The sequence below is a fragment of the Chiroxiphia lanceolata genome, chromosome 12 (genome assembly GCF_009829145.1).
Source record: "Chiroxiphia lanceolata isolate bChiLan1 chromosome 12, bChiLan1.pri, whole genome shotgun sequence".
NCBI lineage: Eukaryota > Metazoa > Chordata > Aves > Passeriformes > Pipridae > Chiroxiphia > Chiroxiphia lanceolata.
This window is the reverse complement of record NC_045648.1, coordinates 14,695,938-14,714,814: the sequence shown is the minus strand read 5'-3', so window position 1 is coordinate 14,714,814 and position 18,877 is coordinate 14,695,938. Positions and strand designations below refer to the sequence as shown.

The 18,877-nt window shown below is 40.5% G+C and overlaps 1 protein-coding gene across 6 annotated transcripts in view; it reads left to right on the top strand.

Annotated features, from left to right (window-relative positions):
• The window catches only part of MYO1E (myosin IE), a 242,838-nt gene that overhangs the window by 220,377 nt on the left and 3,584 nt on the right, over positions 1 to 18,877 (top strand). For all 6 annotated transcript variants that reach the window (XR_004359330.1, XM_032700486.1, XM_032700487.1 and 3 more), the window contains 9 exons: positions 2,246 to 2,344; positions 6,067 to 6,211; positions 9,371 to 9,485; positions 10,181 to 10,350; positions 10,792 to 10,937; positions 11,900 to 12,046; positions 13,331 to 13,488; positions 14,249 to 14,341; positions 16,295 to 16,499. Coding sequence is in view for 5 of the 6 variants with exons in the window: in XM_032700486.1 (XP_032556377.1) it covers positions 2,246 to 2,344; positions 6,067 to 6,211; positions 9,371 to 9,485; positions 10,181 to 10,350; positions 10,792 to 10,937; positions 11,900 to 12,046; positions 13,331 to 13,488; positions 14,249 to 14,341; positions 16,295 to 16,499 (1,278 nt within the window). In the remaining variant the exon portion in view is untranslated. The remainder of the gene's footprint in view (positions 1 to 2,245; positions 2,345 to 6,066; positions 6,212 to 9,370; positions 9,486 to 10,180; positions 10,351 to 10,791; positions 10,938 to 11,899; positions 12,047 to 13,330; positions 13,489 to 14,248; positions 14,342 to 16,294; positions 16,500 to 18,877) is intronic.

Sequence of the window (18,877 nt, the reverse complement as noted above, 5' to 3'; positions counted from 1 at the left end):
GGGAAAAGTGTTTATAAAACTTTTAACTGTAAGTTGAGGGGCTTTTAAAATCAATTATTTAGGTATTTGGAAACAGGCCTGTTATTGTGGAAGGTGTTTCTGGGAAACCAAGGAAACAAACAAATAAAATCCTAGTCCTGAGAAAAGGGCAGCTTTCAGGAAACCCCTTTTGGAGCAAAAATGGGCAAGATTTCTTCTTGTTTTCCCATAATGAGGATGGTGTGTTATCAGTAGCTGCTGTATTTGCCAAGTGAAATACAAAGGATTGTGCACTATCAAACTGAGACAAAAATGGAAGTGCTGCTTATAATGGTAATGCTTTATCCCTGTTTAAAACTCCTAACATTCCCTCTCATTTCAATCTATGATTGCCCACCTACTGTAGTAGGACTTCACTGTGGCAGTTAGGGACAGGTCTGGGGAAAAGAAATTTAGATGCATAAGACAATTCAAAGTTCAGCTTAATTTTGTTGTTTCTCGATCTTACTGTGAGAGGGAAATACAAACCATAACTGAGTTTACGTGATATCTTGCTGAATGGTTGATTAAAGTTTTTTTTCTTCGTTTTCTGCTGTGATCACATAATGCTGCATCATACCCCATAGCTGATGTGATGGGAATAGTAATTTGCTTATTAGTGGCAGGTTACTAGACCGTGAAAACGTTACTGAAAAAGGAAAAAACCCTCTCACAAAGCCTGTCTTACTTCATGCTCCCAGAAGCCATGTAACTGCAGCTTTCTGCTGCTGTTGAATAACTTTAAAATATTTAGCACTGAAACATAGGCCTTGTGTAATATCTAAACCTTGTATAATACCTTAGTTATTCCAGAAATTGGGGTGTTCTTGAAATGTGTTTTTGTTCAGGTCCTGGCACAGCCACTTGGACTTGTATTCAAAACTGCTGCATTAGCTGAATTCCCAGACCCTGACCTGCTTGAGGTTGCTGCCTGGAGGGAGATTTTCAGTGTGCCTTTTCTCAGAAAGGAAGGGAAAAACAGAAAAATGTCTCAAATTCTCTGGTGCTGGACACTAATACTGGCAGGACAGTAAGAAAATAGGAGTAGTACTGTTGCTCCAGTGCATTATTCCAGATGTGAGCAGGAGGGAAAGCTATAAACAGGAAAATATATTTTTGTCCACCAACTTTCTACTGTACCAGAATTCTTGGAGTGGGTACAAATATGCTTTATTCCTTGAACACAGCAAGATTAAAATGTTTAGTATTCTTTATTGTAAGCTAAAAGAGCAGTATCACTCATCATTTAGTAAAACACCTCTCAAAAGTGTTCTTCAAAAAGAAGAAATAACAGAAGGGATTTTGTCATTTGTGTAGCAAGGGATTTCAAAAGATTTTTCCCTTCATACTATGAGTCATGTGAAAAAAATGTCCCAACAAAAAAAAATATCAATGGGCAGTACATTTTATATTGAAATTTAATATTTCAAAATAGCTAGAGAAAAAATATTGAATTAACTGAGAGTGTTTCAAGATTTGAAAAATTTTTTGTAAAATCAGAGAAATAGTAAGCAAACCAAAATTAACTGGCTTCTTACAGTCTCACTTTTTTAATTATATGTAAAGAAATGTTCTTTTGTATACTGTTTGTTGACCAGCCAAGCTTCAGCCAGCCTTGTACCTGTCCTCAAATCCTTCCGTTGCAGCATGATAAAATTAGGAGGAATTCCAGCTTTTCACCAATATATACCGACCTGGCTTGCTTTCTGATTCTTTGTGAAGTGAAAGTTTGGCATCTGGGGCTTTTTTCCAGCCGTCACACTTGGTCCTGTCTCCAGAACAACCAAAAAAAATGCTGCTCTGTGCTACTGTTGCTGTTTGACCTGTGTAAAGCATCGGTAAAACCTACAATAAAAGAACACAAAAGAGTTTCCCAGTCCCTTGGGAATTGTATAGGTAGTAGTTACTTGGCCTTTCATGGGTAATAGTATTAGCTAAGGGATTTGGACATTAATTACCTTGGAAATGGGATGCTAAACTAGGAAAAAATGCTAAGGTAAACCTGCTACCTGTATTTATTTCAGCACTGTAGTCTACCTGCCTTGAATATTTTTCCCACCATACAGTGTGCATGGTAATGTGGGAGAATAGATTCATATACCTGTGCATGAATTTTAGCAATCAGTAGTCTTTAAGCATCATTCAGACTGTTAAGAATCTGCAGCCTCCATCCACAAGTGGGCTGAATTAAAATGGATGGTAAACCTTGTGTTGTTTTTGTCCACAGGGTAAAACATCAAGTGGAATACTTGGGTCTGAAAGAAAATATTCGAGTAAGAAGAGCTGGTTATGCCTACAGGAGGGTTTTCAAGAAGTTCCTGCAGAGGTAGGGTAACATTCATTTAGAAGTACTGCTGCACACTTGTTTATATGATGAGAAGGGACCCAAGAGGCTCCAAGTTTTGAAAGCTCATTTCCCACTTACCCTTTTCTCCCCATTTGCCTTGCCCAGTGATCTGGATTACACAGAGATTTGAAGCTGTTTTAAAGCCTGGCTTTGTGTTTGTGAAAGTATTTTCATTTTTTCTGTAAACTTGCCTAAGGCCCCAGTTCTTTTTGTAGTGCTATGAGAGGATACCTCAGAGTTAAAAAGAGTTAAGGGAACTGCTGCAGTGCCTGAGATCTGCTAGCCTTTGTTTCAAATGTTACTGCTCTAGCTCTCCCAACTTTTCTCCCAATGACAGACAGAAGATAGTAAAGAAATACATGCCTGCCATTCAACCATTGCAGTGTAAAGAGTAACTTCAGTTTAAATTGCTCATTATCCTTCCAGTGGTGTTCCAACAGCTGGGAATGGGTACAACTCAAACCACTGCGGCTGCTCTCTGAATGAATGAAAGCAAGTCAGAGCTCTGTAAGACCAGTCCTTTTTTCAGTGTCTTAGGACCAGCTGTTAAGATGATTAACTACCTCCACTAGCTAATGAAATCCTCTTAAATAAAAGCAGTTTCAAGATTTATACAACATTCAGCTACTGGTTTTTAGAAACTTGAGACATACAGCTAATAAATGCCCAAACAGACATTATGTGACAAAACAGCTCTTGTTGAAAGTCTTTGAATTGCATTTGAGAATATAAAACAAAACCCCAAACAGTATTTGCAAGGGATGGAGTATAATTAGACAGCACAGAACAAAGCCACGAATAATACTTCAGGATAATACCAAATAATGTAATAATAGTCAGGCCTAAAATCTCTTCAAGTATGGACTCAATTTTCATTATGGAACAATTTGAAATTCCTTTTTCGTCACGATCTTCAAGCCCAGATGTATAAACATGATTATGCTTCAGGCTGTGTTACTTAACACAGACTGTTGCTGAGACAGAGCAGCAGATTTATAATGAGTATTAAAATCCAGCCTCCCTAGTTGTTGAACACTGACTGTGAGGGCTGTGCTGGTCTAGCAATCTGCACAAAGGAAAGCTACATGGTACTTCTGGATCCACTGAAACCATTCTTTGTGGAATTCATCCATTTGCTTCAAACTAATTAGCTGTGTTAAATTTGACATTGTGTTAGGAGTAAAATTCCTGCTCCTTTTCCATCCACAGTTCCCTAGGATGCAGAACAAGCTCTGTTCTGACCCCCTGAGTCAGTGTGAGTAACAGCGGGCAGAGCATGGGATGGCCAGGAAGTGCATGCTTGGACACTTGTTTTCCTTGGGCGTTCCTTGGCAGCTCCAGATAAGTGGAGATTTCTGGGCTGAATAGACTTTTATGTACAAAATTTACATTTGCATGCAAAAAGCCACAGCCTCTGAAAAGGCCTGTGTGTTCCAAGGCATAACCCATCTGAAAGCTGAGCTCCCTGCTCCCGGATTTAGACATGAGACCCAACTGCTTACTGTGAGTTTATAAGAGAGAGTTTTGGAGGGCAGTCATGATTTGAAATTGTTTCAGGAGCATTTAAGAACACATTTGTGCTGAAATAAAGCGTAAGGTAAATTACACAAGCTTGAAAAACTGAGATGCCTGGATAGTGGCATGACCTGTTTGATGGGAAGCACAGGGAGATTGCAGTGGCATTGCTAAACAGCAGCAAACAGTGATAGAATTGTCACCTTGGCAAACTGTGAAATGCTTCACTGGTGCATGTTACAGAATAATCTGTTTCTTCTGCCCTGCAGACTTGCCACACCAGTAAAATGTATGAAGTTAATTTGATAAAAAAGGAGAATTTCAAATCTATTCATTTGTACCCAAGATCTTCACTTACATTAAAAGGTCTTAAGAGTTCAGGAGGTGTAGGAGAGAATTTGTAACATGCTGAAATGTCATGTCACACTGTCTTGTGTGGAAGGTAGCAGTTTCAAACACCTTTATTAACCTCACTCCTTTATCTTCAGACTTCATTAGATCCACCTATACTGCTGGTGGTACATGATGAACCTGCAAAAGAGGTTAAATAAATGAGCTGAGACTTACTTTAAATTACAGCTCCTTACTGGGTTGCATCTGTTTATCCCATAATACTGATAAATTACATAAATATGTAAGTGTACACGTTGTCTGTAAACATGTTTATATAATATACAGTATAAATATAGCAGTGTATTAAATGAAATCCTATATTTGCTATATGTAAGGTGGTGTAAGAGCTAATTCATTATACCATCAAGCATAGTACCTGAGCATTTGTTAACTGATGGATTTGAATATGAGAACATCAGTGTTTTCAGTCCTACTGAATTATTCATCACTTATCATTCTCTTCTCATGTGCCCTCTATTCAGAGGTATTTGGGTTTTGTGATACATTTCTTTTTAACTGTTTGCTATTTTTCTTTTTGTGGTATTGTTACTTAAGTTGCATGACACTGTCTCTGGTTCCTGGCCGGATAACATTTTAGATATTATGAGTAATCAACATTCCTTCAATGTATTTTCCAGCAATTCCTTGTGTGCTTTTTGAAAACATTTTATTAGGAGCTGTCTAAATTATCTTAAGAACTTGGAAATTATAACAAAGCAAACTCCATACCTTATCACTTTTTGTCATTTGTTGAATAGTTTTACTAATAAGCATGATTTAGTTTATATAACTTAAGTACACTTAAAGCATTAAAAAGAAATTGTCAAGAGTAAAGAACAAAAAATATTTCAGGGAGAGATTTGTCACAACATATTTAGCTGTTCTCCAGTCTTCTTGTCACAGGAGTCTAAATAGCTGCTGCTAAAGAAGTTATTTACCCATTGACACACTGAGGCAGCTAAAGCCCATCAAGTGCTCCTTTGGTGGGCAGTGGAACAAGGCAGCTTTGTAACTCCAGCCTGGCAGTTCCAAAAGCCCAAGTTAAGCCTGAAGAAGTGGACAGTTTAAAAGGGGCTGAAACCTGGCATCTGCTTCATCCTCAGGGATTATAGAGAATACCATGAGAGACAAGGCTACTGCTTCTTTCTCTCAAATCCATGTTGTTATAGCACTTCCTGCTCCTTCCCTAGCCCTTTGTGTGGGCAGTTCCCAGTGTTCCCTCCAGATAGCTCCAACATCACTGTTGCCTCCCTCTTGCCCCAGAGGCCAAGCCAAAGGCTACCTGAGATAGAGCCAAGAGTGGCTCCTTGCTGAATGCAGCCCAGCTCCTGGACAGGTGGTCAGGAGCACGAGCTGCTCTCTTGCTTAGAAACAGAAAAGACCTTTGCAACCAATAAGAGACTCAGAGGGCTTGAGTGAGAAATTAGCCACGTACTTGGGAATGGATCTAGAATGCCAAGGATGTAGGTACTCAAATCTGGACCATACATGAAAAACCTCACCCTGGGCTTCAGCAGATCACAGCAGAACTTCCTGCAACTGACTGCTGCAGTTACCAAACAGCAACACAGCAACTGGAAATGGGAGACTCCAGGGCACTATTGTCCTTCTCATTGCAGTTGTTTGGTCTCACTAAACAAGAAACATCTTAATACTCTGCATCTTGGCACACACCAAGCTCTGAGTCCTGCTCCAGTTGTTAACTCTCCCCCAGAGTTAACTCTGACCCAGAGTCAATGGTATCCTGCTGCTGTTGGATGCCAGGTGTTAATCTCTCCTCCTTGATGGTTCAGGTACGCCATTCTGACCAAAGCAACCTGGCCTTCTTGGAGAGGAGAAGAGAAACAAGGAGTCCTCCACCTGCTTCAGTCAGTCAACATGGATCCTGACCAGTACCAGCTTGGGAAATCCAAAGTCTTCATCAAAGCTCCAGAGTCCGTAAGTGTGGCCACTGCATGACTGACACAAATACAAACAGCATTAAATGCATCAAGAAGAGGAGGTAGGATATGAAGATGCTTTGGTGGCAGGTTGCACAAAGTGACATCCAGTCTGTCACATGAAGAAGTATTATGACATGAAAACATCTGTGACCATTACCCAAGAAAATTGGTCCTTTTCTCAGTGCAAGAACTACTGATGAAGGTAGAACGGTCCCCAATTAGTAAGGATATGTTGTGCAGCATTGAGTAAATCCATGTTCCAGAATGACTGCAACTTGAAATCCTGTTCTAAGAGAACATCAGGGAGGCATCATGGGGCTGTATTGATCCTGTGGCTACTAAACTGCACAAAATCTGTTGGAAAAAAGTTTTCTTACATTGCTATTCTAGAAAGTTGTTAAGGAAAATCTGTGCTCTACTCACCATCATTTATTCCTTGTGCATCAGAAGCCATAGGGCTTAGTTTGTGCTTTAACTGAAGTTACATTTTAAAATAAAAGCAGACCACTTCTATCATTTATCATCTTCTGTTCCAGGAGTATATTTTTTGCTCTGCAGAGCAATAGTAATTCAGGCCATGACACTTACTGTGCCCAATCAGACAGGAAGAAATCTTTTAAAAAAAAAAAGATAATGCTTCTCCAAGTCATAATAGACATTGTGTTCTTTCTACCATAAGTAGGGTAAGATATTGTTCAGGAATAATGGGACTTTACATTCCTACCATCTGAGAGACATTTATACACTACAGCATATAGTGCTCGAGGTGTAAGTTATTAGAATACTGAGCTGCATGTTGATATAAATAATATAAACAATTAAGGGGAGAAACCAAAACAATTTTTGTGTGGTGGCTGCATCCTTGAACTGTGCTGCTTCATGGATAAGCAAATACAAAATTTTAAAGTAGCATTGTTTGCAGTTTTATGTAACAAATCATACAAGGCACTCTCTGTCTTTCCTGAAATGCCCCTTATAAGAGCACAGATTTTTAGCAGCTGCAGTCTTATCCTTGTTTTTTTCAAAGAAAGAAATGAAATAATTTCCTGGTTTCTGTCTTCTGTTTAATAGTGGCACGTGCTCCCTTGGGATTGATGGATCTAGTTCCCCTTTGCTCTGAAGTGGCCAAAAAGTTTATATTCTGTACCCCAGCATCATATGCTGCCAGGTTGTTCTCTAGAGGAAGAAGTTTTTATCCAGTGGATGTCTCTTCTCATCCTAATGCATGTTGTTAATACTAAGCCCTGGTTCCATGTATATGCCATTTAATGGTGGATCTGTGAGTTTTCCTGAAGGGCAGTTCTGTAGGTTAGGAAAACATGATGTTGACTGGAAATAGTATTATTTTTTGGGTTGTGTTTCAAATTTAATTTAAATTAATGCTTTCAATTACTGTATGTTTTCTTAAATTTTTTTTAAATGCCATGAAATCTGTTTTTAAACAAGTGCTAAAAGTACTTTTTTGTTTTAAGTTGAAAATGTTTTTTGTGAGCTGAATATTCTGAAGTTTGATTTGTATCTTTTATTAAGAGAGACAGTCATCTTTCATCTTATATTACTAAAGTATTGGCTAGGGTTATATTGCTCTTGAGAAAAATAATCTTTTAGATGGTAAATGAAATTTTTTCTTTCTACCACCAAAAAGAGCACCTGTTGTGGTTAATCAGATGAAAAATACTTGATTTTCTCAGGAGTGCAAGAGGAGGCTTTATAATACGTATTTTAGGGAAGAGTTTGTGTAGTATTTTCATTTTTATAGCTTAAGAACTGGATTTTAGCTCAGTGATTGAGTGGAACTTCCTTAACGGTGACCTTCAGCTGCAGGTGATAGATTATTTTGTGCTGAGATTTTACAATTAGCATTGTTGGTAGAGAAGGAAATGGTGAGTGTTCATGAGAGACAACATCAATATTGTTCCTGTAACCTGAATTACACGAGGGTTGGTTACAGCCCTGCTGAGGCTGAGGGTGTTTTTGCCTCAGGAGCACTCCTGACTGTGTGTGAAACCCTACCCAGTGCTTGTGCTCCTGAGGAGATTTCTTCTTTTTAATAACTTTGCTGTAGATGGAGAATTGCCAACGGTGAAATAAGGTTTTATGGGTGGCAGAAAGGAGGCTTCATTATTTACATTTCCATCACACACCTGAATAAATAACTCTGTACAGAGCAAGCGAGTTCTGAGGAAATGGTTTGCACTAGATCAAGTTTCCTTTTTAAGATCAATATGAAGAACAGTATTTTTCTAGATTTGCAGGGTTTAGAGTAGCAAAAGAAAAAAGAATTGTAAAGCCCAGGTTTGCTGCTTCTTATACCTGTTTTTACTAATTTTATCTCTTTTGAAAGACAGAAGGAAAATTCTTATAGATGTTTAACACACAATGGAGAGAAATAATTAGCAACAGTCATGTCAGTGGACTGATTGAGTGCTGTAATTTAGCCAAATGCTTGTGCTTCTGGTGAGACAAAAAAAAAATTTAAGCATGTAAAAGGCTATAGTGAAATATGCTATATCCTGCAATAATTTTGAAGTTGTTCTAATGCATTAAATTTACATATATTTTAGTAGAACCTGGGAAATTCTCAGAAAAGGGGATGCGCCTTCCATTTCTGTTTTGATACAACAGTATGGTCTCTTGATTTCTGACATTTTAGATCTAAAAATCTTACTATGTCATGCTTCTGAAATATAAGGTCGTAGTTGTAAATCCTGCAGCCATCTGACAAACTTCACTGGTGAGAGAGGATGGAGCCAATGGACACGAGAGTGTGAAATTCAGTCAGGGAAGAAAGTTGGCTGTGAACACAGTGTATTGTGTTACACATTGCACAGATCCCCACAGACATGGTGACATTCTGACAAGGGAAGTGGAAATTTTGGAGAATGTGGAGATGGAGGCTGGATGAATGGCCAGGGAGAATCCATGCTCCTCTTCCTTCCTCATGGGGTTTGGAGCTTAATGGGTAGACTGGTAGGAGCCACAACCACTCAAGCATCAGAGATTTCTTCTGGAAAAGGCAACGTTAACATTCCAAACTCAGCTCCCACAGCCGTGGTAGAGGCACCAGCTTGGATCCAGAGGGAAAAGCACTGGGGAGCTGTGCTTGAACTTTGCATGTAAAATGTTTGACACACTTTTCTGTCTCTCTGTACAGCTATTTTTGCTAGAAGAGATGAGGGAGAGGAAGTACGATGGGTATGCCAGGGCCATCCAGAAGGCCTGGAGGAAATACGCGGCCAGGAAAAGATACGTCCAGATGAGAGAAGAAGGTGGGTCAGAACTGCTGCTGGCAGGTATTGCACACGTGGCTCCAGGAACAGGGAGAGGCCCACAAGGGATGAAGGAGATCTGTCCCTCTCTATAGGCAAACAGTGCAGTGCAGGTGACTGTCTGGGAATGACTGCAAGCTGTTGGATGCCTGAGGTCGCACTGGTGAGGTTGACTGCTCTGCACACATGGATTGCTTGGGCTGACCAGTGTTTTGCTCTCAAATCAAAGCCAGGCTGAGTAGGACAGACATCAGAGATGCTCCAGGGGAATCGAAAAAGAAAATCCTTCCCACAGTTATGCAGGACCTGGATGTTCTGTAGATGATACAGTCCAGTGCAAGGACTCCACTGCTTAGTTGAGTGTGTGACCTGGGTTGTGTGAAGGAACATTCTGGGTTTGGAAGAGTTAATCTTAAATTTCCAGAAATGAGTGAGGAATTCCTTAGTTCCAGAAGTGCTCCCGATTCACCAGAACTGCTGAGCTTGCCAGCAGTGTATTTCATTAGGAATGAATGTAATGATTGCATACATCCTTACATAAGGATTAGTAGCAGTGCTTCACTGTTTTTTCCATATTATAAACAATTTGTTTATCGCTTCTTGCCAAGAAGTTCTGTGTGAAACAGCTCTTTCAGATCATGAGTTCAGGAAATTTAGTAAATGCTATTAATCAGTGTTTATTTTTGGTATTTAAGCATCAGATCTGTTGCTGAACAAGAAGGAGAGAAGACGGAACAGCCTTAACAGGAATTTTGTGGGAGATTACATAGGCATGGAGGACCACCCAGAGCTGCGCCAGTTCGTGGGCAAACGGGAGAAGATCGATTTTGCAGACACTGTGACTAAGTATGACAGAAGGTTTAAGGTGGGTTTAAGAGCCGCATCCACTAGTGATACTGGGATTTAGAGTTGTCTTCTCCATCCTGTAACAGAAACTCCACCAGGTTGGTGTCACACCATCCAGGCCACCAGCTTGAATAAAGTGTCTTTGATTTAAAGACTCATCGGGAAGCAGTTACAGCCCTGTGATCAGAACTCTGCTGTTACCAAGCCTGTTGTCCCAGGATGAAGGCTTTATGGGACTTGCTGGGCAGAAAAGCTGCACTACTTAGGAAAGGGGGAACAAAGCTAACTTTCCTGTCCTGTGCAATCTGATGTGATTAACCCCAGCAGTACTTTTTTCACTTGAACCAAAGACTAACAGTGTTGCCCCAAATCATAGCACTTCATATATCTGTGGAACAGCATCACATCAGTGCAGTGATCTCTGCACAGCTGTGCATTTTCAAACTATGTTGTGTTTCAGAGTGTGAAGAGGGACCTTGTCCTCACCCCCAAGTGCATTTACCTGATCGGGCGGGAGAAGGTAAAGCAGGGCCCAGAGAAAGGCCAAGTGAAGGAAGTCCTAAAGCGAAGGATGGAAATGGAAAGAATCCTCTCTGTTTCTTTAAGGTCAGTACCTTAAATATATGGGCAGAGAAACCTTCTCACAGGCATTTTCCAGTACTCAAAACCAGCAGATTTCACATTTTTGCAGAACTCTTCACAGATATTGCAAGATTAGGGAAAGGTCTGCAAGATACGTCTGCTCACGGTACCACTTTCAAAATCTGTAGTTTGTTTAACATACAGATTTTTAATGCTGGTTGCAGTAAAATAACTCTGGTAGATCTAAGTGAAAGATGGGAGTGGAACCTGTCTGCAGTGCTCCAGGTTTGGACTGTGTGCTGTGCCTGGCCTGTGACATTCCAAAGGCAGTGTCACACCGAGGCAGGCAGAGCAGAGCTGCTGGCCAAGCTGGTGAAAGCTGTTACACTCTTCTCACATGTAAATAACAGCTCCACAGAACCTCCTGAAGCAGAACCAGATGTGCTTCAGTTCAGAGGAAATAATGTATGTTCCTTAATGTCTAATAATGTTTTGGATTTAGCTTCTAGATTTTACTTTGTTGTAAAAAACATTGATGTTTGTATATATATGTTTGTATATATATATATCAAACTGCCCAGGTTCCTCCAAACCCAAACCTTAAAGAACCTATGGAGGCAAAAGGGCTTTTCCCTCTATGGCCTGAGGTAAAAATGGGTCTTGCTCAAGGGATCTCTTAAATCAGTATTGATGTGGCTGAGCAGGGATGCAGCTTTAAGAGCACATTGTTTTTTGCTAGCAGCAATTATTGTAAAATAACTAAGTAGTATTCCTGTCTCTCAAAAGAGATCGTTTCAGATATTCCATTATCGATTCCTGAAAAAAACCCCTGTTCTCAGAAAGCAAGGCTCCATAATTAATGCTGCTTGGACTTTGTTATGTTTTTAAAAATAACCCATGAGTGCTCTGTGAATGTCGTTATAGTGCTGTCTGTATTTGCTGATGAAATTTTGAACTGACTGGTATATGCTCTGATTTCCTTGCAGCACCATGCAGGATGACATTTTCATTCTACATGAACAGGAATATGACAGTTTGCTCGAATCAGTCTTCAAAACTGAGTTTTTAAGCCTCTTATCAAAACGATATGAAGAGAAAACACAAAGAAAACTACCTCTGAAATTTAGCAATACGTGAGTTACGGCTTTTTTCAATGGGCCTTTATTAAGGATAAAGATTCTTTGTTCTTGCTGCCAAGGCAAATGAGTGCTAGTTGTGGAGCCCCTGACACCATGCTTTATTTTAAAATAATAGGAGGTAGCACAGTGTAAAAATATGTATGTGCAGGGAGACCAGACTTTGTGGTTGCCTTGTCAGAGGAACAGGTTAGGATTATAACAATCTGAAATTCTGAAGTTGGTTGTGGGTGCAAAGCATTGCAGGGTGAAAGAATAATTCTTAAAAAAACTCCATTAATTAAATGATATTGGGAACAGTTTTTTTAGAAACAAGCTTGGAAAACTACAGAGTGTCTGATGTGTATTTGAGCTGTAAGGACATCCTGGAAACTATCCCAGCAAACATGTGCTTTTGTTGATACTTCTACCCATTAAACAGATGAGCAGCAGCAGGCCTTGGATTTGTGTGTTTATTTTATTGCCTTCAAAAAACTGGAAGAAATACAAGGCTACTGGAGATCATTATTTTCATTTGGAAAGGGTGTAGAGGGACAATTGAAGTGTGGAGCATTATTGTAGCATACACTGCTGTACACTGGGAATCCAAAGCCAGGACCAGGAGCGCACTTTTTTATTCGTGTAAGATGTCATGTATTGTACTTCTGGGGTCTTGCCCAAAACCAAAACATGACTTTTTTTTATCTCATATCTTGAGTACAGTTTAGAGGAGATGGATAGTGTGGAAAGAATACATATATATGTAATATATAGTGTGTGTGTGTGCGCGCTTACATGGAAAAAAATGTAAATTGAAAAGATTGAAGTGTATGTATCCAAAACATTCAGTCCCAGAACATGCACAAGGCCTGCCCCAAAGTATATCCATCTCTACATCTGATGTATATCTACATCTAAGTATATGCAGAAGAATGTTCAGAAGTGGAGCATTCCAGTTGCTCCAGCAGAGTCTGCTGCAGAGGCAGTGATGTCTGAGGGCAGACACAGCTCTTACTCGGACCTTGGCACATTTTTCTTCAAAGGTCTCTGTCCTCTCTTGGGCATCTTAAACCTCCTTTCAGTAGCTCTACCGGGAAAGTTAAAACATCAATTAAGCAGAACATTTTAAAAAAAAGGGCATGAATATAAGATTTAATTAGGTGGTTTATGGCACTCAGGGAATGCAGGTTCTCAGTCTAAGCTTCGCATTTTTATAATTCTCTTATCTGCTGCCAAGTGATATTGTCTTGATTTGACACTGAAATGCTGGGTTTAATTCATGTGTTCACCTGCTTCTGTTAGACTTGAAGTGAAGCTGAAGAAGGAGAGCTGGGGGCCCTGGAGCAGTGGTGGCTCTCGACAAGTGCAGTTCATGCAGGGCCAGGGAGACGTGGCCCTTCTCAAGCCAAGTAACAAAGTGCTGCAGATCAGCATCGGGCCAGGGCTGCCAAAGAATTCCCGTAAGTAGGAATTTCCTCGAGAATACAAAATGGTTACTCTTTAGCCTCACCATGTTCTTAATTATTTCTCTGTAACACTTAAAAGATGACCCTAATGATAGAGCAAAATTCCTTGCTGCTTTACAGTTGTGCTGGAATTTTGTTCCTTTCACTATGTACCAATGGTTTCTGAAATGCCTGAAATTCTTTCCCCTGCAGCAGAAGAAATGAGGGCATTTAACCATGTGAGTAGTACAAAAGGCACAGTTAGCCAAGCATTTTGGGGCAGAGTTTCACCCTGCTCTGAGCTTCTGCAGTTCCTACACACCTGCTGATGAAAGGTCTGCATCAGGACAGGTGGTGACATGAAGAAATGTAATGTCTGTACATCACCAAAGATCGAGCTGCAAATATATCAGCCTCTTGAATTTTGCCTTTCTCTCATGCTAATTGCTGTTGAGAAGCAGCATAGTCAGAAGTACTGCTCTGCCAGTTATCCATGGTTATGAACAAGTTCATAAAGCTCAGGTGTTCTGGGCCTTCTTTACTGTAGTTGTGAGACAGCTTTGCTTTATATCCTGTGGTTGAACTGGATCACAAAAGGGAGAAGATGCCAAAGTCATCCTTGTTGCACCTAAGGCTTTGGAACAGCCTGGCCAACAATCAGATTCCTTATTCCTGAAGATCAGCTCTGTTGAATCACAGAGTAGGGGCTCTGGCAGCCACAAGGACTTAATTAATGGAACTGAAAGGATAACAGAATATTGCTGGTTTCTTTTAGGTCCTACTAGACGGAACCTTACCCAAAGTAGAGGGTATTCCAACAGGTCTCAAGGTCAGACTTATCCTATGAGAGCTGCACCACCTCCCCCTGGTAAGTCCTCTTAGCCTCAGGCAAAGCAAAATTCGAGATTGAAACTTTTGCTTTACTCTTGTCATCTGATAATTTTTACCCATTAAAAAAAAATTACAGTAAAGGTTTAAATTGCTATTTAAAAGATCCTGACTGGAAAACATATATTTGTAGGCATTTTATGAAGTGTACTGTTGGAGTCTGCAGACAATTGAACTGGTATTCCCCCAGAGGTGTCCTTGTTGTTGTGGATGCTGACTTGTTCAGCCACTAACACTAACCCTGTAGCCTTCTTCACTGTCAAGGGTAAAAGCTGTGTGCTTGTCAAGCCACAGACAATGCTTTGCAGTGAAACTGCTTTCAGTGCCAATAAACCACAGAATGCAATTTATGTCTCATTGTCCTGCCCTGTTAAACATGTAACCAGCTCTGGTGTGTGCTGGGGCAGATCAGCTGTGCCAGTAAACAGCCTGGCTTTTTCTGCATGGCACTGATGTCATTTTAGGGTGTTTCACTTCTGCCCTCGGGAGATACGATTAATTTTGCCTGTGAACTCAGAGGGCAGAACAATATTCCATTGACCCAACGTTTCCCAAGAGGTTGTTTTTTTTTTTTACTTACACTGCCAGAGTACTTTTTTTTAACAAAGGGTTCTCTTTCAGTCAGTTGCTGTTTATGGAGAACAATGCTAGTGGTGGAAGTTTGGGGGTGTGACCAGTCTTGGTCACCAGATTAACTAGAAAATTCCAAATCCTCACAGCTGTGTGAGTCAAACTAAGGACTGTGTGATCTGCAAGAACTGCTTGAAGTGGGAAATTACTGGAAAGAGCTGACCTGTCAGCAAAAAGAGACAGTGAACAGTAACACTGTGGGCCATTGTCCCTGAGCATTTGAAATGGATTCTGCTGTTTCAGACCTGTTTTGAAATCAGTGATCCAGTAGCTGAACAGACTGTTATGTCTGTGTTCAGAAGAACCCAAACCTTTATTTATGTAACCATAATGTCAGTGCCATACATTGCAAAGTGAGGTTTATTTGTGGCTACTTAAGCTCTGCTGCAGTATCAAGAGAAAATCAGAAGCAGATAGCAGCTGTTGAGGGCAGTAAAGTTTTTCCCAGTGTCATGATTATGAATTCTCCTCTCTGCACAGATGTTCATTCTGCTGATTTTTAACAGGCATAATCAAAATGGAAAAAGGACAGGTCCACCCACATCACTAAACAAACTGATTTTGAATATAAGCCTAGCTCCCATTTTATTCAGAAGAGGCTTTAGGAATGTAAAGCACGGAGAGGAGCTTCTTAGGCCCTGATCCTGCAAGTAGCTGAGACATGGGTAGGTTTGCTTTAAATTCAATTTAGAGGCATAATTAGTTATTTAAAAGCATTTACCCATGTCATCACCTAGAAAATTCAAACTCCTTTTCAACTATCAAAGTAGCAGCAAGGTGGGTTTTTTAAACAAAGCTAATTTAAAAATCCCAAATTCCCCCTCTTGGCTTATTAAAATAGACAAGTAGTTATAGCAACTTAATAAAAACAGTCAAATTCCCTGAATATGGGGTAGACTGAGTTTGAACTTCACAAGAAAAAGAAGAAAAGACTCCCAGCATTCTGGCTAGTTGGGGATTAACCCTTATCTGGATAAAAAGTTATGCAGTGTTTTAAAGAGCGGCACCACATTCACTAACAGCTGAATTTGGCTGAGAGCCAATCCTCTTGTTTGCTTGTAACATTCAAAGCCCATGTCTTAAACTTGAGCACAAACCCATGAAGTTGTGAACCCAAAACAGGTCGTCAGCAGACCAGAAACTGGGTGTACATCACCATTTGGACATGAATTTGTTTTCAGGCTCCTTGGTAGGTGAGGCTCTGACAGTTGAACCTGAGGGCTGAGCCATCAACACGAGGGAAACGTTACCTTTATTGAACTGGAGTTGGGACTGGATGTGTTCACACTTTATTTACTTCCAGGTCAGCAGCAAAATGGAGTAATAAATCCCCCACAGTCCACGGCCCATCCTCATGTCCCAGGAAATCAATGGGCTGCTCAGAAAAACCTGTACACGAGTATGACACGACCGGCTTTGCCACGGCAAACGTCAGGAGGGTCAGGCAGGATCTCACAGCAGCCAGAAAGCTTGGATTTCTTGAAAGTACCTGACCAAGGAGCAGCTGGGTAAGATTTTACATCAAATCTGATAAAAAGATGTCAATTTTTTATTAATTGCTTCACACACAAATTGTTGGTGACTGATGACACTGTGTACATGGGTGACTAGACTGTGCTGTTGAGCTGTACTCAAAGGTATCATCATCTTCCATGGGATTCCAAACACATATTCCATCATAAAGGTGAAGCAGCTCTAGTTTGATATCTTAAAATTGAATGTTAAAATTTTTAAGGCCTTCGAGTTTTTCAGTGACCTACCTGTTTCTCCTTTAACTCAGCCCTTATTCCAGTCTCCAATGAACATCAGTGGAGCTTGACTACAGTGGGAATCTGAGGGTCACTTACTTGTCCAAGACTGCTGCCTATTCAGCAGTTCCATAAAAAAAAAGAAAAAAGAAGGTGGTTTAGAGGAAGCAGTTTGCTGATGACTTCCTATTTGTGTGATTTAATTCTGATATAACCAAGTCTCAGATAAATTACAGTTAGTAACAGCTGGTTGTCCCCGGGTATATTAAATCAAGGGAAGTTACATTAGCAGATAAGAATAAAAATCCATTGTGATAAGGTGTAATGTAGTAACTTTGCAGAGTAATGGTTCATGCAGACACAAGTCTATACTCCACATCTCTTCAAGTAAACACCTGATAAATATCTCCTTGTTATGTAGGAAAACCCCATGTGTGTTGAACAAGCCATCATTCTTTCATCTTTGTCCAAATAACATTGAGGGGAAAAACCAAAGGGAATTTAGATTTTTTCCTGTGAAGAACTCTGCTTGTAAATTAGAGTTCAGTGTCCTCCTCAGCTTCTCTTCCTCCAAACAGTCCCTCTCTTTCCCTCCCTTCCAGCAGCTCTTTCCCTGCTGCAGTGAGAGCCCCTCCAGGCAGACACTCCTGGCAGCAGTTGGCTTTACCTGGCACCACTGCCCTGACTGACTCAGGGCAGTCCTTGCTTACAGCTTACAGCTGGAGCACCAGGTACCCCCTGGAGGTGCTGGAGAAGTTTGAAGTAAAACCTGAGACACTGCTGTAGTATGAATTTTGCCTGAGGAACTGCCCAAGGATTTAAAAGCCTCCCACGAATCCCATCCTGACACACATTCTCTTCCCCTCCTATACATTGTGAACTGCAGGAACACAGCAGTGACATGCCTCGTCCCAGGATGTTTCTTGCTCCTTACTGACACTTTAGCAGTCATGGTACTTCTCCTCAGAGCTGTCAGTTGGGACCCAAACTCCCAGGCCTAACAGCAAATCATTTTGCTAAATGTGCAAGAGCTAGCACCTGGGTAATCTGGGAGAAATCAAGGTTCAGTCAAACTTTCACCAGGCTTCCACCTGACTTTCTGCAGCCCTTTAACACTTTTGCTCTCAGCCCTGAAATACTCTTGAGATTATGTGGAACAGCTCAGTCCCCTTCTCCAGTGATCCACTTAAATGGAGGTTCTTAAGAGGTAGAAAAAAAAAAAATCCAACTTATTTTTAATGATATCAAGAGCAACTTCTTGTACAAACAGACCCCTCTCAGCTGTCAGGCAACAGAAAAGCTCCTTGCACTAAATTCTCCTGTTGGCCTAAGCATTTTTCCTGTGTGATCCAGCTGGCTGATTTAGCATATTACTTACAGTGTTGCTTCTAGTGAGCATTGGACACCTCACAGAAATCAAATAATACATAAGTGTGCACAATTGATATATTTGGAGTATCAAAAGTGCACAGGGTTCCTAAGTAGAGTCTTTCTAGTTCCTAAACACAAAGAGCCCTTGAGCAGAATTAGGCACATAAAGAGGCCTTTTCAGTTGTACTCATGGCAGTCATTTCCCCCCACTGTGCATCAAGTGTTAGCCATTCAAGCATATTTAGAGCATTTTTCTGTTTAAGATCAATCTTCAAATAAGAAAGAAATCAGAAACAAGTGGCCACTGCTAGTTATTTTAACAATTTCCAAACTGTCAGCACATGCTAACACCTTCAGACACCTCCATCTTGCAATAACTTCCATGCCTTTAAGTGGTGAAATTTTCTCAGTGCATGTCACCTTTTTTTGTTAAAGCTGTTTTACTAATAATAGACTCTACCTTGTCTGGAGACTACAGAAAAACTCATAAGCTGTAGGATAAAGCCCTTGTGATTTCTGTCAGCAGCTGTGACTGACACATGCATTGCTGTAAAACGCAGCAGCCACCAAGTACATGATGATAGGAACCATCAGGTTGGAGTCAAAAGATCATTTACATCACATACCACGGTCCCTGATGCTGTGGGTGTGCACCAACGACCCCCTCCTTCAGTCTCAGGAGTTAACAAGGATGATTAGGAAGCATTAAAGCTTCTGTCACTGCATTAACACTTCAACTTTGGTCAGTGTAGTCCAAGGGAAGGAAA